Here is a 24,258-nt window from a genome sequence, read left to right as displayed (position 1 = left end):
GTCACTAGGGAGCATTTTTTTGTGTTTTAAGTGTTTGTTGGCAACGTGACGTAGATTTTCAAGTGGACTTAACTGACGTGTGCAGCTCTCAACAACTCGAATGTACACCAAAATCTGTTTAAGGGCAACTGAGTGGGGGGGGGGGGGGGGGGGGGATATTTTGGTCAGGCTAAAGTCACAAGTATCTGGGGCAAGTTTGGCAACCATGATAAAGTTATCCATCCATCCATCCATTCTCTACCGCTTATCCGGGATGATAAAGTTAAATACAGTATATTAAACATAACTCTGACCAGTATCTAATGACAAAATTAATACAAAACAGAATGGTTCCAAGTAATTTTATTCGCATGAGTGCAAATACAAAAACAATAATAATCACCACCATGGCACTTAAATCTTTGTACAATGATACAAGGCGACTTCATCAAAACATTACATGACTTGGTTTTTGCAGATTAATGAGCAGCAGGTGGGGGTCACAGTTCAGTTCTGTCTGACCGACCATATCCTCCTCATTCCTATACAGGCCGGGACAAGTGCAATACCTCCAAGTATACAGCATTGCTACTCATCCCCACCTGCACAAGAAGGGACACCTCCCGAAATCTCAGTTACACACATAATCATGTTTATTTGCATACATACCCAAGTATAGTTGGAATCTCAAAATGTTAAGCGATATTTCATCCACCTAGTCAGTTTTGCATGGATTTGCACAGCAAACCTCAGTTAAAGCTGAATGCAAACCAGCAAAACTGACCAAGTGATGAGAAGCATAATTTAAGATCATTGGATACGAACGCTTAAAAATGTGGCTGTTAGTTAGAAATACTTCAAGTGCTTACATTGCAGTAGATTGGAGAAAAGTACTACCTGCACTATAAGCACTTTAGCACTGCTGAACCCGTGGGCCTTCGAGGACACCTAGAAAATACATCTGCAGTTGCGCTTGGCACATTAAAGCATGCGGGAGTTCAGATTGCGTGGATGCCACATCCAAAAACCAAAAATCCAAACAGGTGGAGAGCAAGCAGGCCACCATCAGTTTTGCATAGATTTGCACAACTCATCTATTCTTGTAGTGCAACTATGCAAAACTAGCAGAGAACTGCAAGACATTTGAGCCCAATTAGAAATTAGGATTGGTCTGGTGGCGCATATCACAGCCCCTTATGCCAGAAGGAGCACTTAGGGCAGTAGGTGCTAGTCTATTTCACTATCTGCACTAGATGCACCTTAGCACAAAGACAGTTCTGCAAAAGACATGCAAGATGAGGGTGACTGTACACACGTGTCTGCATATTGCTTTAAGTGCCTCCACTGCAGTAGGTATTGCATAGAACTACCTGCACTGTAAGCACTTTGACAATACACAGACTGACCAGAGTGTCGGTCGAAAGGCTCGTGCTTTGTGCTGCTTCCATTCCAGAGTGGACCTGGAAGGAAAGCAGAAGAGAAAACAAGGTGAGGACCGGTGCAGCAACAGGTACAAATGCAATGCAAGGCAACTTGTGATCATAAGTCATATCCGAGCAACACAATGACGACAGTGACTTATTTGCGCGCAAATGAATGAGCGAGTCGCGTTCTTCGGCTCCACGGCAGCGCGTGCGCGGGGAGTGCTGTTCACCCCTCCCCCACCCACCGCCTTTAACATGGCGCCCAGAAGTGCGCCAACCTCAGCGTAAATAGCTGCAAACCGACGCCCGCCCGAACGTAGCTCGAGCACTGTGGCAGTGTGTCGCGCTTGTCGCGCGTTCGAATCCCTTCCCAACACAACCCCCCCCCCCCCCCCCCCCCCCCCCCCCCCGCCGCCAATACGAAGAGCGAACGGGCAGCTGCGTGCTGGACGAGGTAGCCTAGCCGCGGCTAGCTGCTGTTAGCACGCTGAAAACATGGCAAACCGTGCCGCTTGCATCTGGCGTGGAGTGGCTTTTAAAAGACATTTGTCTGAGCCGGGATGGAACAGGGGCAACCTCGCTTTACAACCAAATAGTTAGCGCTGTAAAAGTCGGCTTTTTGGGGTATTACGAAATGTAATGGTACACGTTAGCCTTAGCTACGCCAACAACAAACATCAATTGAATTAATAAAGATACTTTTTTTAATCTCTTCTCTACAGTATTGGGTGCGTCAAATAATGGGGAGCGTGATTAACAGTCTACATTTTTTACTTGAAAGTTGCGATTCAAGTGGAGGATACCATGCTAGCTAGCTAGCTGAGCGCGCGGCCTAAGCTTGCCCATGTGCTGCCGCTTTGTTCTGGGGGCACTTTAACTCACACACCACTGCACTCCAAGCTGGCAGCTAATTCGCCGCATTTGCTGTTTTTCGACTTTTCAAACTATTACGCCGTCGCCCTCGCATTTAACTCACTTCTACCACGTCATTATCAGTTTGAACTAGTTGCGAAAGCGACCCGCCGAAAGCTCGGGACAGCTTTTCAAATCTCCCTCATTCCCTCAATGGTGGAAGCAGAGGGGGCTGCCATGCGCCTCATGTTACACTGTTTTCGTCGCCAAATCATCATTTGCGCCAAAGCGCTTGCTTTTTTCCCCCCCAACCACCACGGCGGTAACGTGCACGCAGTATACGCCGGGATAACATTTGCCATATCCACGCGAAGACTTGAAAAGAGCCCAAAGCAGACTTCCTTGCTGGTAAACATGCGCTCGACAGACACTCACCAGCCGAAATCCACCATCTTCGCTACTTGCACTCTGCCGCCGCCGACAAAAGCGGAATCAACGCGCAACAATTCAGCAAACTTTTGGGCCCGCGGCGGAAAAAAAAATAAAAAAATAAAAAAAAAACAAGTGGGCGACGTGCCTGGCGCTGATCGGGAGCGAACGTGTGGCCCCGTTGCGCCGCTTGGACGCGATTAAAGTGGCGCGAAGGCGACCACTTGCTAAGCATGTGGCTGAATGAAGGGCGGCTCCCACTGAACGTAAATATGGAGCTACAACCCCCAACTCGCCCCGCATTTGCATACACAAACCACGCGACTTCCGACTGCACCCCTGCGAGCCAACGGCGCCGCATCTCAGACGCCTCTGAGCGAGCAGCACAAGAGAAAAGGTTCGTCTCCGAATTCGCATCTTCACTTTAAACGTGTAAACGAGCGCAGCCCGCCCAAGTGTACATGTTTAGTTTAACCTAACTTGGATTTCATTGACAAGACTCATCATCTGGAACGTATGGACAGTCCAGTGGAACTATTTTTCCCCCCTTTCTTTTAATGCGGACCATTTGTTTTTGTTGTTGGTGGTGGTTTTTTGTTTTATTTTTTTTTCTAAACCCAGAGCATACTCGTGCATCCAATAATTGACCTGTTGCTTCTTGTATCAGTCTTTTAAAATGTGTATATATCTGAAACGTTATTTAATTTCCTCAACTCACATACTTTTCCTTTCACGATTAATTATCTAAGACAAAGGCTCGATTGGCAAATGTAATAATTTGATGAATGTGGATTGTTAAAACTATTGAGGAAACGACAACACTTAATTTAATACAGCGTCAAATCAACTTTCTTTTTAAAATTGATCCAAACGTCCACAGCACACATGGGGGAAATTGCACTTTCATTTTTGGTTGGACGTGTTTAAAGTGTGGTCAACTGACGTAATTGTCCCCTCTTTTCCTCGAAAATAATCAAACCATATATGTTGATTTAACACATTTTAATCATGTACAATTTATGTACATGTTCGAATTAAGTAAATTCAAAGGATTTTTTTTTCAGTGCGTTTAGGCTTTCTTAATAGGTGTGCAAAACTGTTTCAATATTTTACCCATCAAAAGATCTGGAAGTGAAATGACATTTTCATTTTTGTCATGTTTAGCATTAAAATATAGTAGGTTTCTTTCAGATATTTCAAACTTCTTTGCCAATGTCACCTGAAAAATCTAATACATTTTTGCAAGTTCACATTCACTGCCTTTGATGGTTTTAGACAATGGAAAAGATTTCCCATGAGAATAGTTGTTTTTTTTTAGGTTTTGTTTTGTTTGTTTGTTTGTTTTTTGCTGCTTTCTCACCTGATTGAGAACAAACCACTCCATAGAGTGAACACCTTGTAAAGTTTTCTGCCAAATGCTGATTCCTACAAATGTACACAACTGTCCATTCTACAAATGACACCATAGTTTAGAAATACAATTAAATTATGCTGTTTGACGATGTTGTTTTGGGTTTAAGATGTTGGCACTATCTCTGCCTTAACATACTGTACAGTTGTTCATTGTCGCTTAGGAAAGCTCATGTAGATGTCATTGGAACATCAATTTGGACCGTTCGTCATTGTTAACATTTTTACTTTATATGCTGCAGCAATTTTGTAGTTATAACAATGTGGAGCACTTCCTGTGGTCTGGGATTAAAATATTCCTCCCAAACATACAGTATGTCACTTTACAGCACTGAGGTAAGAGTTAAAAAAAAAATAATAATAATAATGCACTTAAAATGGGAAAAGAAACACTTCTAGAGCTTTTCCAAAGCTGGTTGTGAAATAATAGCACCTGTCTGCATCAAACAGATCAAATGAAATGGAAATTGTCAGATCATGTGGGGCTTTTTTTTATCACACAAAGTGGATGTGATATACAAATGTATTTATTTATTTATTTTATCTATTCATCCGAATGGATTGGAGAAGCAATTGCGATACAGTACATTAAATACAGTATGTTAACTGGCCAGCAGAGGGAACTAGCAAACTAAATATTATACTGTAATGTCATAAATAATAATGTCAAGAGGAAGCATTAACACTAAATTCCCTCTCACAGAAGACCAGTTGTGGAAAGTAACTAACTAGTAGCAATACTTAATTGCTTAAGTCGAGTTTTCAGGTAGTCTCCCTGTATTTTACTTGAGTATTTATTTTTCTCACCAATTTTTACTTTTCTCCCAACATTTGAACACAGATTTCTGTACTTTCTACCTGTTGTCAAAATAATGTAAAAAAGTAACAATACTTTTTTCAACATCCACGGGTAAGGGAAAAAAAATGTAAATAAATAGGCAGGTAAAGTCAACTGCGGTTGAAATCTTGATTAAGTGGTTGGGACATTTTAGGGACTTACAGTATAAGGCTGATAAAACAGAGACAGTGGTGACATGGAGGACCGTAAACAAACGACAACATATTCGAAGGAGCAAGCTATTCCCCATTCATGGCCTTGTTTAAGAAATTATTCAAGAATTCTCTGTCTAATCGGAAAAAAAACGCATACAAGCTAGGTGTATTTTTTTTTTTTAATATATCATTTATTGGTTGATTTAACAGATATAGAATGTATCAGAATGGGTATTGTATGTAAAAACAGTAGAAATTAATTTTTTGCACTTGAGTACATTTCATAATCCATATATATATATTTTTTTTTTTTTACTTTTCCTAAAGGATTTGAATCAGCACTTCTTCATATAAGTACAGAGTGTGTGTACTTTTGCCACCTGCTTTTCACCCAACTTTACAAAACTGTCTTCTCCTCTTCCTGCTCTCTCAACTGAGTTCATGCCTCCACCCCAACCCAACCACCAACCCCCGACCCGCCACACAAAGCCACTCGTGCGACCAGCTCTTCCGCATGGAAGTGAGATGGGGGTGGGGGCATCGAGGAGCTTGTAAGACTTTTAGTCCCTCAGATGAAAGCATATGGCTCGCCTTATACGAGCTCCCCCCTCCTCTTCAAGCTATGCTCTCAGTACAAACGATACTTAGACGGGTCAAAATGGGTTTGGAGCAGGTATTAGAGAAACAGCATTTCAAGCTGCTGCTTTTTATTTTGCGAAAAACAAAAAGGTGGGAAAAAAGGCCTGTACATGTATAAGACATCTGAGATGCAACAAAAACAATTCAAACTAATATGTCGGTACAATTCCTAGTGACATTCAACCCTGTACTTGAGATACATGCCCTTTGCCCATTTCTGTGACCTTCTTTCTAAAATGGCTCCTCCCACATCAGGGACCATCAGCGCAGGGGTCCCTGTTTAGTTCTTCCTATTGAGGCCTGACTGGCCATTGTCTCCTTGTGACCCCGGGGTCAACTGACCATGGCCTATCCAGCTGTGAAGCTTCACATTGCACAAAGAACATCTTGCAAGAATCACACACTGGCGCACAAAACACAAACGTTTTACCTCTTGTTTAGAAACCCAAGTTGTGACTGACTCACATCCACAGACGTGAACAAAAATAGTCACAATTTTTGTGATATTCATCAAGAAATGGTATTGATTGTTTAATTTGGTTGATGTTGGTCTTACGAGAGTACAGGTTTCGAGCGTCACTCTTGTCAGAAAGGAGTGAGCTACGTTCTGCAATCTTTACTAAAGCGTATAAATGATTACAGGCCATTGTAAAAAAAAAAAAAAAAAAAAAAACTGCATTTATCTTGTGTTCACGGGTTGAACAACAACACAAAGCTAAAGTAGACCTGCAATCATCAGAAGTAAGCGTGTCTCTAGTGACTGAGAGGCTCATGGAAGCTGACAGGTTGAAAATGTGTGGCATGATGTGGCTGAGGGAGCATGAAACGTGTTCATCCATGGATGTCATGCATGTTGCCACAGGAGAGGCTGGGAGACAGTCAACTGCTGACTGTTTTTTTTTTTTTTTTTACGACAATAATTAAAGATAACGATGCCTCGTGTATGTGGATGAGAAGCTGGAAGCTTAGGAAGCTGCAGTGAACAAAGTAAATTTTACTTTTTGAAATATGTTTTGTGTTTGAATTTTCAACCACTGTGTTTCAAGCCACTAAAAACATTATTGTTTTGTTTTGGGGGGGATGGGAAGAATGATGATTTGAATAATGTCATAATTTTTGTGCTGTTAATGTATATTCAAATGTGTTATTCTTGAAGCTACAGACTTGAAGCTTCTGATTGGGTAAATCGCTGAGGGTTTGGGGTTATAGCGCCACTTTACTTCAGATTATGGCCATTCCAAAGATATTCATATACATATCTTTTACTGGTCAGTAAAAATGTTCATATACAAGGGACCCTTCCTCACTCTAATCTGTTAAGCCTAACATTGCACACAGACGCTCACAGCATGATGCCACTAAGCAGACTGACATTCAATTTCCCTTGCACATATTTAGAAGTAAAAAGTAAATGGACTCTGAGCAATGTCACCCTTCTAATTGCACCCAAAAGAAAGCAGAAACACTATTTATTTATTTATTTTTTAAAAGGATTGTTCCTGATGGAAACTTGTTTCTTTAACATCCTACTGTTTGTCAAGTCAGTTGTGATTTTGTACATTTATATTCATAAACTTCCCTGAGGGAAATTAAGGAATTCTGTCACATTTAGTGATTCTACAAGTGCAATTTGGTTGTGTTTCTCGTATTATTTACTGCTTTTATTAGTGCAATTTAGTGTTGATCGAAACGCATTCAGACATTTCAATTTCAGTTGATTCAAAATGTTTTAATCCTAGCATTTTATTATTTGTGAAGCATCTTGAGTACCCTTTTAAAGCGCTCTATAAAATAAATTTATTATTATTATTATACCATGTAACCATGGATATACAATGACCTGAAACCTATAAATGTATGTTATAGAAATGCACAATCACTGCAAATTTCCAATAGTTGGAAAACCCGAATAAAAGCCACAAATTCCAAATTTTATTTTCCCTAAAACAATTTCATCCAGTTTTTAAAGTTCTAGTAAAGAAATATAAGTGTGCTTAAAGTAGGGGAAAGTGTTTCAACAATTTGGAGTGCAACATCGGATTGATTTGTTTAAAAAAAAAAAAAAAGTAAATCAACACATACTGTACATATTTACGAAAGATGCAAGATGAAGTTGAGACTAAAAGTTTCAAAATATTTCAAAACCGCTTCAATTAGAAATCATAATAGGCAAGTCGTCCATCCATCCATCCATCCATTTTCTGAGCCGCTTCTCCTCACTAGGGTCACGGGAGCGTGCTGGAGCCGATCCCAGCTATCATCGGCCAGGAGGCGGGGTACACCCTGAAGTGGTTGCCAGCCAATCGCAGGGCATAGGCAAATTGTTTATTTACTAAATGTGTGGAATCGATTATTGATTAGTCTCCTTGGATGTTTCTCTCTGATTGTCTCTTCACAAAAAAATACTTATTTTATGAGGCAAGCTGTTCTGTCCTCTTGTCCACAGTGCTAATAACATTATTAGCAAAGAAGAAATGGCATTGCAAGCAGCCAAAATTAGACTTTATAGTAAATGTTAGTGGGGGTCTGGGGCATTATCTCCTTAACAATGTACACAGGGGGTCCATATTCGCCGCTCACACGCTCAAAATGTCGACAGAGCCTGCTGTCGGAGGCCTGCAGAGGAAAGACGATCTCGCTGCGGTCCGAGCCAATGTTGTCGCTGCTGATGCTGTCCCGCTTTGGCACAGCTAAAGTGTTGAGGGACACAGACGCAGACTGCTGCCTATCTGGGACACAGCGACGACACTTCCACAGCACGGCCGACGGGATGATGATGAGGAGGAGGAGGATCACACAGGCCGAGACAACCCATATCAACAGTCCTGGCTGTGAGCCACCACTGCCACCGGGGTTGAACTGCCCTGCTTCTGAGCCTGCGTCTGTCAGGGACAACAGGACACAGAGAGGGAAGGAGAAACTGAGATAAAAGAGTGAATTGAATGTCCCCATCGCTCATTCAATAGTTGTGTGAACATGCAATTTATTGTGAAAACTGGAGCCTGAAGGCATTTATCAAAGGGCCGAAATGAGGACGCACATGCAGACTCCCATTTGCCCAGGGCCAATCGACCAGAGGGCTTCCACTCGAAGAAACACATCAATACAAAGCGTAAAGTCGAAACACAGCAAAGGCGGCCAAGAAAGATGGCAGGAGCAGCAACCTGTGGTGCTGCGCAGGCTTTGCTGAAACGTGTGTTTTGGGCAGCATAACTTAGCAAGCGTTAGTGTTCAAAACAGACAGGAACAGGTGTCTTCACATACTGTAAACAAAAATGCACACAAATATCAGGTGCCTGTTCATTGCAGCTACAGAAACGATCGAATGGAATCCCCTGTGGCGGTTTAACAGCTCCCACTCGTCTGGGAAGACTTTTTTACAATATTTTACAGTGTCAGTGAGAATTTGTAAGTATTAAGAGTAGATAGAATCAGTGTGTTCACGTGTGCACTCTGACCAAAATGGTGGAACACGTCAATATTGTTGTGTTTGTGCTGCTCAAGATAATGAGTTTCATCAGAAACACCACTATTGATATTTCTTATATTCATCCAATTCTAAAGCCATACTGTACTTTCAATGTATGGCGCTTTTCCATCGACCAAGGCAGAATACCTGGTCAACAAGGTTTCCGAGTAAGATGCTGCGGGTATAGCGCACGTACTGTATCAGGAATAAAAAAAATAAAAATACAAACATTGAACTTGCCGGTTTTGCTCTTGATATCATTATCTTTAGCTGCATCCTTGTCTTTCAGTTTTGGTTGTGTCGGGGAAAATCTGGTCGGGGACTCCTGAAGTGTTGATCGAGGATCTGAGGAACCTGCAACAAAAACAATTGAACACATCAAGGAGGATAGGACAGAAACATCAGTTCTCAACAACATGAGAGGTGTGTTTTGTCGATGATTGGACACATATTTCAATGAATTAAAGAATTCAAGTCAAAGGGGTATTGCTGATCAATATTAATAATAAATGAATGAATACAACTCAACCATAAACGATCTTTTTGCTCATTGCGTGACTAATTTCAATGCTTAAAGTTTCCTTTTAAAAATGTGGATATGTGCCTTTGATTTATTCCTCTAAAAAAAAAACTTCTTTTTGGTCTTTTGAGTAATTCAGAACTAAAATTACTTTTGTGTTCGGATACCGTAGCGCACACTGCATGCACTTGATCAATAATGCATAGCTACTAACTTGATTGAAAGTTCAATTTCCAGCCAAAGACACAATTCTTCCTTTTCTAAATATAGAGCTCAAGCTGACAATCCTTGAATGTCAATGACTTCTATTAACTGACATTAATATATGCACAAATTTAACTCAGTCTTCCAACTAAATCTTTTTAGATTTTACTGCTTTCTGCTGCTTTTAAGTGTTTGTTTGCGCAGTGGTGTTTTCTAAACGCAACATGAAAGCGAACCCATATTTGCAAGATCAGTTGACAAACACACAAAATGCTGAATTTTCATGTTGAAGTCCACCTGTTCAATTATTCATGTGAATAATACTGCAAAACTGCAGTTTGGGGCTTCAACAAATTCATAATTTTCAAGCATTTAGTTGCACGCACACAGTCGTGTGTCTAATATTTGGATAACATCTCAAATGTAGCATCACATGTATGAAGAAACATGAATAATTGGTTCAGTATATACGGTATGTTGATATCCGTTATGCTAATCATTATGTCTGTAATGTGTATTTCAGCATTGACTTAAGCTAAGCTTCTTCTGTGTATCATTTGTCAATATTAAAAAAAAAAAAAAGCATTAGAAAAAGCTTGTAGAAAAAAATAATCCAGATATTTATTTAAATATGTTTGGGTGCAATGTAATTCAAATGGACCATCAGTTAAAATGGGAGAAAAAGAGTATCCAGTCTAAATGATTGCATGCAAGTAGGTACTGATGGTGTAAAGCAGTTAGTAGGGATTTGAGATTATTTATCACAGCAGTCTTTTACTCTGCAAGAGAACGAGTGGATGGCAATAGAGAGATTATTCTACCACTTAGGTGGTGATATTATTATATTTCATTTCAATAACTGGAAGGTTAAAATTCATGTTAGTCAGATAGACATACTGTACATACTGTTATGTTGCAATGGATCCAAACACATTACGCAAATACATACAGTATATTCATCTATAAGGTCTTACTTTGCCCGACTCTCAGCACCAGCTTCATGGATTTGGTCCTGCACACGCCTCCATTAGTGTTATCCAGACTTTGCAGAGCTCCTGTAGATGTAGCTGATACAGAGAGTAAGCATAGTTACTCCAACTGAAGCTATTGTAAAAGATGATTATCAGGCAATGTTAAGAGTTTTGCCAGGTGCCAAATATTGCATCAGTTTTAAGCAGGAAAATGCAGATGTGCCCACAAACTGAAGCAAATACTATCACAGCTCCCACAACATTAGGTACACGTAAGCAATACGTCCGTTGTTTGATGGACGGTTTTGATTGTCACAGTCCAAAATATAATAATTGAACAATATGCTCATTTTTGTAGCTGTAGTTTATAGAGCTGTCGGACAGCACTGCTTGATGAGTGTTTCTTGAGTTTTGTTGCTCTCAACAAGTTGTATAAGGTAACCAAATTGCAATAAATCTCGACCAGTTCCCAACAGAAATTAGCGTTATCATCTGCATAAAGGCAGGAATTTTGATACACATCTTATTTGAGCTCACTGGATTGTGCAATAATCTTGATATGCCACCTGTGAGGTGGGATGGATTATCTCGGCAAAGGAGAAATGCTCACTAACAGAGATTTAGACAGATTGGTGAACAATATTTGAGGGAAATGGTCTTTTGTATATGTAGAAAAAGTTTTAGATCTTTGAGTCCAGCTCACAAAAAATGGGAGCAAAATCAAAAGTGTTACACTTATATTTTTGTTTATTATATTTGTGTATTGGCGGCACGGTGGACAACTGGTTAGCACATCTGCGTCACAGTTCTGAGGAATGGGGTTCAAATCCCGGCCCCGCTTGTGTGGAGTTTGCATGTGCTCCCTGTGTCTGCGTGGGTATTCTCTGGGTACTCCGGTTTCCTCCCACATGCCAAAAACATGCATTGAAGACTCTAAATTGCCCGTAGGTGTGAATGTGAGTGCGGATGGTTGTTTGTTTCGATGTGCCCTGCGATTGACTGGCAACCAGTTCAGGGTGTACCCCGCCTCTCACCCAAAGATAGCTGGGATAGGCTCCAGGTTGCCCGCGACCCTAGTGAGGATTAGAAATGGATGGATGGATGGATATTTGTGTATTCCTTTTACATAGTGCCCCTAGTGTTCAGACTGAGACACCACAGGCGCGTAAACCAGGGCCTTCAGAAAAAGCAGAAAAACTTGTTTCTAAAACTCAATCTTGGATATAGATATTTGTTTTCATTTTTTTTATTATTTATATATATTTTTTAAATGTGTGTTCTATATAAAATGTGTTTTGTAAATAAATGGAGAAAAAAATAAGAGCAAATTGTAATTTTACGAAAAAATACTATACTATGCTATATCAGCATATATATCATATAAAATTACTGTATTTATAGTAGGATATAAAATTTTGATGATCTTGTGCAACATTGTTGTCACATGCAAGAAGTGTATTTGGGTTCTGAACTTTTCCAACATGGGGTCAAGGCAGAACCACTCTAAAGTTAGGCTACATGACACGGCAGCAACTTACAACACTTTTTCATTTTGGCAAAGTAGGGAATACTTTCAATATGCAGAAACATCTGTTGTATAATCATATCATAATAATGATCTATATGACAATAAAGACATCCCTGATATCGTAAATCAGTTGTATTATTTAATTCACTCACGCAATGAGAATTGATCAGAGAATCGATAAAGAATCGGATTGATTAGCAGTATTGATAATGGAATCAGAATCGCCACATTCTTATCAATTCCCATCCCTAATTAGTCTTGAACAATTTGCACACCAATCACCATGCACATTATACGGGACCGTCAGACCACACTGAAATTATGGCCCTCTATTGTGTTCTGTATTTCCTAAAAAACTATAAAGACTTGCTTAAAATATTTCATATTAGTGATATTAGTCATTCAGCATGCCTATTTTGCCTTGTGTTGTTTTCATTGTGGGTACTACTGGAACAGTGAATTTCCTTTGCTGATTAATAAAATCGTTTATATTTAATGGAAATTAAAATATTAAATTTTCCACGAACATGTGTATGTGTTCACTGTGATGGGTTAAATGCAGAGAACAAATTTCATGTGCATGCATGCATGTTCATGACAATGAAAGGTGATTCTTCTTCTATCTATCTATCTATCTATCTATCTATCTATCTATCTATCTATCTATCTATCTATCTATCTATCTATCTATCTATCTATCGTATATATATATATCCATTCATCCATCCATCGCACTATTTAATTAAAGTTGTAAATCCTAACCACTTTACATACGGTATATAAATATCGAGATACTGTCTCAACAAACCCAAACCCTGGAAGCTGTAGCATTTTGGATTAAATAAATTATATTCATAATTTATTGGACAACTAAAATTTTTATTTGAGAGTTGACGGTTGGGCTAAATAAAATTTCATCTTAAGATGCTAAAGGATTATTGAATAAAATGAATACATGTGCTGATTGGCAATTTAAAGAAGGAAAAATCCCCCAAGAACTCTCTGTCACCCCAGTCACAAGCGCGCACACACACACACACACACACACGTGCGCGTCCACACAAAGACGAGCACACAAGTACACACTTGTTAGGAGCATTTAGGTCAGATAACAACATCGCTCAGGCAAGACGCCATGTTGCCATGAAAGCTCACGTCAAATCTGCCTGATGCTGTAAAAGCCTTGTGTGATTTGGGGCATGAAAGTCCTCAGAATGGCAGTGTCCTGCCAGAGCCGAGTGTGCTGTCAGAACGCGGCGCAGCGCGGCGGGGGGAGGCTGTGTGGTCACACTTCTTCACTATCTCATGCATCACTTGCCACTAAGATGCGTTGGTTCTACTGACAGCAGTCCGATAACGAGGCCACAGTTCTGACTCTCACGCAAGCTGACAAAGTGAGAGGGCAACAAGGATGATGGCCTCTTGTTGAATCAGGATGGGTGAGTGATTGTGATAAAAGCCGTCACACCTGTAGGACCCGAACAGGTGGTTGGGTCAATGTGAAGATGCTTACTCACACTCCCAAAGATATGACGCAAAATGACTTACAAGTGATGTAGTAATCCTTCCCCTTGAGGAACTCCAGTCCCCACAGGTTGGGGCTGAACTCCTGGAACTTGAACGTGAACTTGACATCTCGGTGCGGCTTATCGCAGTTCAGCAGGGGTGTGTCCTTCTTGTGAATAGTGCAGCTCTCCATCTGACTCCGGGAGACCAGGTACACTCGGTAGAACTCCTCGCTTTCCCCCTTGGAGGCGTCTGCCCGTGGACAGACTATATCCATCTTGTCCCCAATCTGAGGGTAGAGGACCAGACCTTGGCCTGGAGTAAAGCTGTGAATAACAATATGAGGAAAATAAACAGTCAAAAATGACATCATATGTGCAAACCGGAGAAAGATACGGTTTGAGGATAATTTCCTCAAAAGAGTAGATCATTGTGAATGATCAATAGGCGTCAATATGGAGCCAGATGGCCTTAATCAGTATGGGCTTACATGCACAGATCGGGGACAGTAGCTCAGTCTGTAAGGCTGCTGACTTTTAGAGACCGCAGCGGTTAGAGGGTCAACACCCACTGCAGATGAGAACATGGAGAACCGGGACCCCAAACCTGACACCATTCCAGAGCAATCGCTCTCATTACCTTGCCTGCATGCCATGCTTTGAGACTTATGCTCTTGTACGGTGGTCCTTGTATATGTAACGAACGTATGTATCATTAAAGAGTGTGTAATTGATAGTCACCATCACCCCTCCCTCTATTCCCGTTCTCTCCACAACTGACGGATCAAGAATAGATCCGGTTTCTGCTCTTCCATCAGCAGCGTGTCCAAAGGCTGCACCTAAAAAGTCCTTTCCAATAACTTTTGTTGTGTTTTTGGCACATACTAACTGGATTGAGTTAAATCAGTAGAAATTGTAAACTAAGTGTGCAGGTATTTTATTTTATTTTATTTTTTTAATGTTTGCGGAAGCAATTTGAAACCCAATACCTCACCCTAACCCTTAAACCACAAACCAAAAGCAGCTAAATGCTTAACAAGCCATGAAATAGATTCATATCAATCATGCGCTAATCATTTTATCTCATCCCTGTTATAGCAGTCAAATTAACGCATTAATAGTAAGTACATTACCGTTGTGGAAACACAACCATTATTACTAGCACTGTGTAAATCGTGCATTTCAAGCAGAAAGTCGAAGAAAGTACCCACTTTGCGTTGGCGCTGCCCCAGAGGATGGAGTCCAGAGTGATGGCCCGACATGAGCCCATGATGACGGCCAGCAGGATGACAGCACGGTGGCTCCATGTGATTCTTCTCCCCATCACGGGACAAAAGCCACGCGTGGGCTCGCATTCATAACACGCAGTGGGGGCAGGTCAACGTGCGTTGCCTGTGCGTGCGTGCGTGCGTGTGGTGCCTTCAGGTGCATCCCGCGGCGAGATGCCATTTAGTGCCCGCCGCAAGTCGACGAAGGGAATAATTGGCGAGAAAATGTCTCGTGTGACCGCAGTCACCCACCGAGGACTGAGATTGTGTGGAGCAGCTCAGCCATCAGCTGAGCGGCCGGCCCGCCCCTTTGCCGGCTCATGCGTGGAGGGCCCACCCGGGTTGGTTGGCGCATTTTAGACATGCACGCTCGCATCACATTGGATGCTTGCTTGGAAATGGTACAGGACCCAGTTTTTTTCATTTATAATTGAATCAAGTCTGCAGTTGTCAGGATTCGTGGACTGCAACATTATTATAAGGCAGATTAATCATGTTTCGTTGCAGATGGTTTATTTGAATATCATCTTATTAAGACACATAGTGCAGTGTTTCCCAACCTTGAGAGACAAGGCACAAGGTCTTATACATAAGAAAATCTTCACAGCATACCACTAAACACAACTGCCACAAAGCTATACTGAGTTAATGATGATCTTATCTCAATTCACTCACATATGATTACCTGTTTAATTGAACACAAAGCTATTATTCTGTTTTATGAATGGCAACAGGTGGACCTTCTGCTATCTAGTGGAAGGAAATTGCATGCTACCTGTTACCATATGTACTATACCTGGCATAGATGAGCAAAGATACATTATTTGTAGTAAATCAATTAATCATTTCAGCACACCCCGCAAGACACCTGATGATCTCTTACGACACACTCATGTGCCGAGACACAGCTGGCTGGGAATCGCTGTCGAGTGAAATGTCGTCCATCCATCCATTTTCTATCTATATATTTGTTCTATTCGGTCATCATGGGTGAGCTGGAGCCTATCTCAGCTGACTATGGGGAACAGGGTGCACCCAGGACTGGTTGCCAACTACAACTTGTACTAAGTGCAGGGCACAGAAGACACTACCAATCACATTCACACCTATGGACAATTTAGTCTTCATATAACCTAACATGCATATTTTTCAATGTGTTTTGAAATTCGGAGGAAGCTACAATAACCGGAGAAAACTCATGTACTGTATATATACCTGAGATAAGAACTCCACATGAAACCGAGATTCAAACCCCGAACCTCAGAACTGAGAGGTTGACATGCTGACCATTAGGTCACTGTGCTGCCAGTAAACTGTTTTTTTTTTTTTTACTATAAATGATTTGTGCACCTGCCATTGTTTTGCATAACGTTGCCTAACTAATATCCTAAAAGTGTTCACCTAACACATTATATATATATATATATATATATATAAAACAGACTGTCCAGTGCAACAACTGTATCCACAATTCTTCCTGTACAAAGGTAATAATACTCAGTTTTGGTTGACACTGTCACTTCAACAATATGTTTCTCATATTGGATGAGGTGGTGTAGAACTGCACTGCGTATTGAAGGGTGTTTCTAATATTTTGCTTAACTGATTTAGCTACATGGAAGGCGAAACAAACGAGTATGATGATACATATAACGTACACCCATGCAAACTACGACAAACCATAATAACAAACACATTGAATGGGTATATTTCTGTCAGTCAAAACTGAGCGTTCCCATCCTCGTGAAAGGCGTCTTGGGGGTGATACAGCTTTTGCATTTTCTTGGGTGAGTGGCTCAGAATGCAGCCTCAGGTTGCGATTTTTGGGTTGCAAAGCATGTGAAACTGTGTTCCTGGCAAGGAAACTGTCGTTATAAAAAATAGATCTCATTAGATTGTGTAGGTCAACCTGAAGGAGTGTCCGGTGAGCGTATGATTAATGTTACCGGCGCTGCTGCAGGCGACGTGTCACTATGAAGGACAAATGTCTCTTTACCCAGTGACCTTCAAGTGTCCACATACTGTATGTGCATGGAGACTTTTGGGCCAGCATGGCTTAACAAACTGTGATGCCACAAATAATTGAGGTAGCAATTGAAATCCCATTTTAAATGGTTGTCTGTCTCTATGTGCCCTGCGACTGACTGGCAACCAGTCCAAGGTGTATTCTGCCTTTTACCCAAAGTAAACTGGGATAGGCTCCAGATCCCTGTGACCCCGAACAGGCGAAACAGCATGGAAAACGGATGGATGGGTGTCTTTAACAAACATATAAGGCATCCCAAAGTCAGTCAAAATGAATTAAAAACATCGATGTTGTGACATCTGATTTGGTGGTTGGATTGAGATAGATATTTAAATCTGCTGTTAAGAAGACAATGCTGTAATCCCCATTTCCAGGGAAATCTGAACTAATGACAAAGTGGATTTAACGATTACATGATCTTCGTGAGAAGACCAAAGCATCACAAATGCTTGTTTGTGTCGGTAAGAGACAGAACTACATACGATGGTGACCATCTTTCATATTTCTAATTCATTTAAACCTCAAATTTGGGTGACTACAAAGAGAGCATATGCAGTGAAATTTGGTAAACATGGATACACAGTATAGCATATGCCTGACATTTCGTTGGTTAAAACAAACTTTAGATATATCTATATTTTATTAATGTGCTGGTCCTGAAGCTATCCCCGCTGTCACAGCACTGAATACATCTAAAACTGTTATGATTGGATCCAAACTAGAACAGTCTTTTATAGTTTTTTAAGTAAAAGATACTTAAAAATAAAAACAAATGGTACACGTATACTGTAATTAAATCAACAATTAAGCAATGCACGTCCCTTTGGTTCAAGTGCAAATCCAGGCACAATAAAGGAAACAGAGGACGGATTATCTATTGCAACATGAATCATATCAATCATATTAATCCTTTTTGATTAAATTATTCATACAGTCTCAGCGGTCACATACTAAACAGCATCTCACAATGGTGGTGGTGTCAAAAAGTCAAGTAAAGAGTGAAGAGTTGGTCCATGCAGCTTGTACCTTTTGGACCTTTTTACTTCTCGCCCATATTCCTCAGTAGGAGCAATGAGCTCCAGATCGTGCACGAATGCTCCCAGAGTCAAGATAATGCTAACATGGCAGGTGTCAGATGAAATCAACCCCTATCACGATTAGCATTAACCTCAATCTGGGACTTTGATATCATCACCCACACGACGAGCTTGCTTTTACTGGAATGCTGAAAGAGATGATTTTTAACAGTCAATATTCCGTTGGTTAATAGATGCCAAACTCTCCGTCGATGTTGAACAAATCATCATTATACAATGTTGGTTCAGTATTTTAACACATTTTGGCAACACTTTAATTTTTTGGCAGTGAAAACAAAGAAATCATAATCACAGATGCATATTATTTACATTTAACCCCCTACATTTTAGGAATTATACATTTATACCATATTGATACTACCATATATCCTTTTTCAAAACGACACCAATCACTTCACGATAAGGACGCTACCTTTAATCGGGCAGGTCGACGTAAGCTTGTTTTTAGCAAGGTAAGACAAATGAGGGCTGCAATAAAGCATTGTAGAACAAGTGGCTCCATATTGACGCCTATTGATCATTCATATTTGTAACTGACAATAACTGAACACAAGTATCTAACTGGCCTTTTTTACTGCTACTTTACAGCTTCTAAATGAAAAGGGAAACGCGAGATTTTGTTGCTGTTACGATGTAAGGAATGAAGAGAAATGGAAGTGATGTTTTAGTATGCCTGGTGGTTGTTAGGTATTCACTGACCTGTCTCGCTGCAGCCTGACTTCCTCTTTCACCAACGGGTGCTAGTTACCCTTTGTCTCTTCCCTCCACCCTCTGAGCGTTTCTCCCATTGAGCAGTGCATCTGAATGTGGGTGTCTTTTAAACATTTGTGTGTGAGTCATGTAAAATCCCCTCACAACAGTATGACATCAAGAAAATCACACAAAACTTTGTTGTCAGTCGCCATTTGTCTCTTATGTAAATGCTGCCTACAGAAGAGAGGTGTTTTCATTTCTTGAAATTTGCCCGGTTATTTTACAGTTATGCTTGCAACATTGGGTGTTCATAAGAAGATGGCAGTCATTAATGCACTTATGCAATTAGGTCATAAAGTCGTCGGGAAAATATGTCATTCTTACCGTAGCAGTTAAATAGATCACATTGTGTGCAGAATTTCATGGTCCCTTTGGTTGAATCACTCCCCTTTTTTGACACACACTACATGTCTAATGCAATCATTTCCAACCCCTGTATCAATCCATTACTACAAATAATGTATCTTTGATCATCTATCTATGCCAGCGATGTATAAAGACAGGCAGAACAATAAAATGTTCTTCCACTAGATGGCAGAAGGTACAATTAACCTGTGATTCAATGTGTTGCCAGTCATACAACAGAATAGTGGTGTTTTTTGTTTTGTTTTTTAGTACAGTAGATATGCTTTTTGTCAAACTCTGGTTTGGTAGTGGGAATTTTTTTTTATGTGAACAATGTACCTTGAGTCAATAAAGTCAGACAAATACTGGTCTAGTTCCGGGTGTTGCTTGCCTCTTGCCCGGATTTAGCTGGGATAGGCCTCCAGCACGCCCGGGACCCTAGCGAGGAGAAGCGGTGCGGGAAATACTGGTCTCATGCCAACATGAGGTTGCCATGATGTTCGAGGAAGTGCCATCAAAATGTCAGACCTCTCAAGAGAGCAAAGTTAAATGTTGCTACTTTATTTTTATCTTTCACCACCATAGCGGGAAGGAAGTTGAGTCAATCATCTGAAGAACTACACACACCTACCTCAACTCTTTGTGATTGTGTGGCACACATGCGGTCATCATTATTATGCTAGCATGTTAACATGCTAACTTAGCCTTATCGTGTAGCATTAAACACCAGAACTGTGAACATGGTGGAAGGTCGACTCTTAAGTAATTGACACAGCAACAGTTCATCTGGCTCCATTGTATTAATATCCATCTATCCATTTTGAGGTGGAGCCTATCCAGGTGACTGGACTGGTAGCCAGCCAATTGCAGGTGCTAATTAATAAGAACATTTGAGTAATTACGTAATGATTTGCAGTTCATCCATCCATCCATCCATTTTCTGAGCCGCTTCTCCTCATTAGGGTCGCGTGCGTGCTGGAGCCTATCCCAGCTGTCATCGGGCAGGAGGCGGGGTACACCCTAAACTGGTTGCCAGCCAATCGCAGGGCACATACAAACAAACAACCATTCGCACTCACAGTCACATCTACGGGCAATTTAGAGTCTCCAATTAATGCATGTTTTTGGGATGTGGGAGGAAACCGGAGTGCCCGGAGAAAACCCACGCAGGCACGGGGAGAACATGGCGGGACCGGGGATTGAACCCAGGTCCTCAGAACTGTGAGGCTGACGCTCTAACCAGTCGGCCACTGTGCCGCCGGTTTGCAGTTCATCTAACTTAATTCAACCAGTTATCTCTGTCTACAAGGGCTTATGAGTCCTGCTTTGTTGTAAGAAACCTGTCTAAAATAATATGTGGTGACACTGATTTTGGAGAGTTCAAGCTTTGCACATTAAGCTCAAGTCTCCACACTGACACCTTTAATTGTGTCAGGTGATGTGATGAATTGCATCAAAAAAGGTCAGTTATGGGAGTGTCCCAACATGGGGATTTTGAGAGCCCCTCTTTTCCACTAAATGACTGAGAGTGTGCACACAATCCTCATTCAACTTCTCAGGTCATTGCATCTGGTCACCCAACAACCAAGTCATAGTGATATGATTCAGAGAACACAAGGTGCCTCCCCACCCACTCTCACAAGTGAGCTCCACTCTCAGTGAGAAAACTAGTTGTCCTCATGCAAACAGTTTTTTTGCAGTCTTGATTTAAACAGACAATATTCTGATGATTGTATCAAGAAAACAAATGTGAAAACAGATGATGCAGTACTTGAATGGTTGTCATGAGGGGGTGGGGGAAGAGTAGTCATATCAAGGGGGGCCCCCGCCCCACAATCTGGAAATTCACAGCTGAGGTTTCAAATTTGATTCAAATTTCATATACTATATATATATATATATATATATATATATATATATATATATATATATATATATAAAGTTTTCAGACCCCCTTAAATTTTTCACCCTTTGTTATGTTGCAGCCAATTGTGCAAATTATTTAAGTTAATTTTTTTCCTCATTAATGTACACAGAGCACCCCATATTGACAGAAAAAAAGCAGAATTGCTGAAATTTTGGCTGATTTATTAAAAAAGAAAAACTGAAATATCACACAGCCATAAGTATTCAGACCCTTTGCTGTGACACTCATATATTTAACTCGGGTGCTGTCCATTGGTATGAAAACTGTTTTTTGCACAATTTGCACAAAACCACTTCGCTTATCAAGGCTTCTATTGGGTAGTCTTTAAAAAAAAATGAATCTATGAAATTGGTCCTGTTTTATATACAGTAGTTCCTCCATTTTGGTAGACGAGCTCTGACATGTGCATCAGTATAATTGGTCTATCAGGAAATCATGCACTGACAACTGTGCTGCGTTGTTTGGAACAGAAAATGCAATTAAAGTGTTTTTTTTGAACTAATTAATTTGTTTATAATTAATTAATCATGATTAATATGTTAAAGTCCTACCCACCCCTAATATATAGGATAGTTTCTATTAGTACTTATTATAACTTTCACTCCTTTTATTGTTTTCACCAACATATTGACACAGTTCAAACGGACTGTCTGGACTGAAAAGCTGCAGATGACATTTTGGTGAATGAAGTTTTCTGAATCTACAGTAAGTTTTCATCTTCTGTTCTCCTATCTCCTCAATCCTCCCTAATAGGATGTATGTAATCCTCTTAAGTGTTGACTTTGTCTACTTTCAACTATTTCTTGAACTGCTCCAGAACCCATAATTGAAAGTGTACTGTGAAATTTCATGTTGCAAATTGCATGATGACTTTTTCTAGCTTTTTCTAAACTGTGTTTGTTTTTGTGTCATTCATCTTGTGTTTCCACGTGGGCAACATGACATTACACCGTTTTCGCGTCATGTGTGGTTTTAGCACAAGGCTCGACAGACTTACAGCTGAAGTGATCTGATAACATTTCACCTGCTCTCTTTGAGACACAAATAGCAGCCAAAGGGGTAAAAGAAATCTATTTTCTTTTTGTTTCTTTTCATCTCAACAGGACCATCATTTTGCTGTCCAGAATCTGCATCAATTTCCCCTGCTACTAATATCTAGAAGCACAATATGAGCAACAAAGTGCAGCAACATAGAGTCATCTTTCATTCTAGCTCTTTTTTTTTTGTGACATGAAGGCATTTGGTTTCCCCGATTTAACCCCTGCATCTAAAATTAGCAGATTTAAAGGAAGTGTTCTTCACAGGGGAAAAGAGTAAAGCTGCTCAAGATTCAATTCCACAAATTAAAGATACATACACTTGTGAGTGTTTGGACCAGGGGTCGGCAACCTTAAATACTCAAAGAGCTACAGTATTTGGACCATAAACAAAAAAAAACATAGGGGGCCATAAAAACCATTTTGACACCTGAAGTGAAAATAACACTGCATTAATTTCATTTTATTTTATTAAACTATGTATAAAATCTGCCTAATTTTTGAAATTAATGAACTGCTACAGAGCACAAAATGTAATTTCTGCATGTTGGTTGAAGCTTAAGCTTACTTTCAAATAAAATAGTCAATGTCAATTTGAGTCCTCCTCATATTCAAGAAATTAAAGCCAAACTTAAATTATCCACCTGCAGCAAACCAAAAATGCTTCAAAAACCATCATTTTATTGCATGTTGAGCATGAGTCAGCTGTCAACTTGATTTAAAAAGAACTAATTCACGTAACCATGTAAAATATATATTAGTTAATAGCCAATTAAAATATTTATTTTACCTGGTTAATATGATTTTTTTCTCCTGAACCTCAGCGCGCAAGCATCCCCACAGCAGGGCTGCAAAGGTCACCTTCATTTTCACACACCATTGTAAACTGCATCTGTGAGGCTATGTGAGCGAGGTTTGTTTTTAATATCATTCATGTAGCACGTAGCATTAAATGTTCTGTTTTCTTCAGGAACTTCCCTTTTCTTGGATTTATCCATTGTTTACCAACCGGGTGTTGAATATCTCAATAAATCTCACATTGGCGGTTGTGATGCATATTTTGAGAAAAAAAAAAAAAAAGCTGTATTTTAATGTTAGAAACAGCACCATAATCTTCAAATTTAGAATTACATATGACAAAAGAACAAACTAATTTACATTTAAATTAAATACTGTACTCATTATCTATTTTCCAAAGTCACAGAGAGCCACAGCAGAAGGACGAAAGAGCCACATGCAGCTTTGGAGCCGCATGTTGCAGACCCCTGGTTTGGACTCCATCAGATTATCAGTAGTATTTCTGATGATTGTAAAACTAAAAAATAAGAAATAATCCACTGCATATTCATTCTACTTCTTCTTTTTGATCAACTAAACAAAAGGTTACCTGTCTTTCAAAACATATTTAAAATCGTCACACAGACAAACAAGAAATTCCAACAAATCATCAGTATTATAGCCTACAACAACATAAAATATGTTTATTTAGATATCTAAAAACAAATAATGTCACTCACACTGATGTAAACAGTAATAAACATGTGAAAAACACAAATATTTCTGAAACATTTGTTCCTGAGACACTAATGCTTTTTGAAAAAAATCAAAACAACGACAAAATATTTTCATTCATTCATTTTCCGTTCCTTTTATCCTCACTAGGTTCGCGGGCGTGCTGGAGCCTATCCCAACTATCTTCGGGCGAGAGGCGGGGTACACCCAGAACCGGTCGCCAGCCAATTGCAGGGCACAGATAAACAAACAACCATTCGCAGTCACATTCACACCTACGGGCAATTTAGAGTCTTCAATTAACCTACGTTGCATGTTTTTGGGATGTGGGAGGAAACCGGAGTACCCGGAGAAAACCCACGCAGGCACG

General features: G+C 40.2%; 1 protein-coding gene and 2 long non-coding RNA genes across 3 annotated transcripts; 1 reads left to right on the top strand and 2 right to left on the bottom strand.

Moving 5' to 3' along the window:
- Window positions 1–326: 326 nt before the first annotated feature.
- LOC133472517 (uncharacterized) lies at window positions 327–2,782 on the bottom strand. Its single transcript, XR_009786742.1, has 2 exons — window positions 2,691–2,782; window positions 327–1,439 (listed from the first exon to the last, which is right to left on the bottom strand). It is a non-coding gene; the product is annotated as an uncharacterized LOC133472517 (long non-coding RNA).
- Window positions 1,823–24,258, top strand: LOC133472513 (uncharacterized). The gene is made up of 4 exons (XR_009786740.1): window positions 1,823–3,081; window positions 9,485–9,618; window positions 21,976–22,044; window positions 24,039–24,258. It is a non-coding gene; the product is annotated as an uncharacterized LOC133472513 (long non-coding RNA).
- LOC133472507 (ephrin-B2a-like) lies at window positions 5,764–15,626 on the bottom strand. The gene is made up of 5 exons (XM_061763412.1): window positions 15,135–15,626; window positions 13,967–14,250; window positions 10,894–10,986; window positions 9,436–9,549; window positions 5,764–8,608 (listed from the first exon to the last, which is right to left on the bottom strand). Exons 1-5 carry the CDS (start codon window positions 15,245–15,247, stop codon window positions 8,223–8,225), a joined length of 990 nt encoding a protein of 329 aa, XP_061619396.1. The 5' UTR covers window positions 15,248–15,626; the 3' UTR covers window positions 5,764–8,222.

The sequence above is a fragment of the Phyllopteryx taeniolatus genome, chromosome 2 (genome assembly GCF_024500385.1).
Source record: "Phyllopteryx taeniolatus isolate TA_2022b chromosome 2, UOR_Ptae_1.2, whole genome shotgun sequence".
Lineage (NCBI taxonomy): Eukaryota > Metazoa > Chordata > Actinopteri > Syngnathiformes > Syngnathidae > Phyllopteryx > Phyllopteryx taeniolatus.
This window is presented reverse-complemented; position numbering and strand designations above follow the sequence as displayed.

Coding starts and splice junctions, on each gene's coding strand:
- LOC133472507 (XM_061763412.1), bottom strand. CDS start 15,247: ATGGGGAGAAGAATCACATGGAGCCACCGTGCTGTCATCCTGCTGGCC. Junction 14,251..15,134: donor TGGGGCAGCGCCAACGCAAA/GTGGGTACTTTC, acceptor TGTTATTCACAG/CTTTACTCCAGGCCAAGGTC. Junction 8,609..9,435: donor TGATATCAAGAGCAAAACCG/GCAAGTTCAATG, acceptor TGTCCCTGACAG/ACGCAGGCTCAGAAGCAGGG.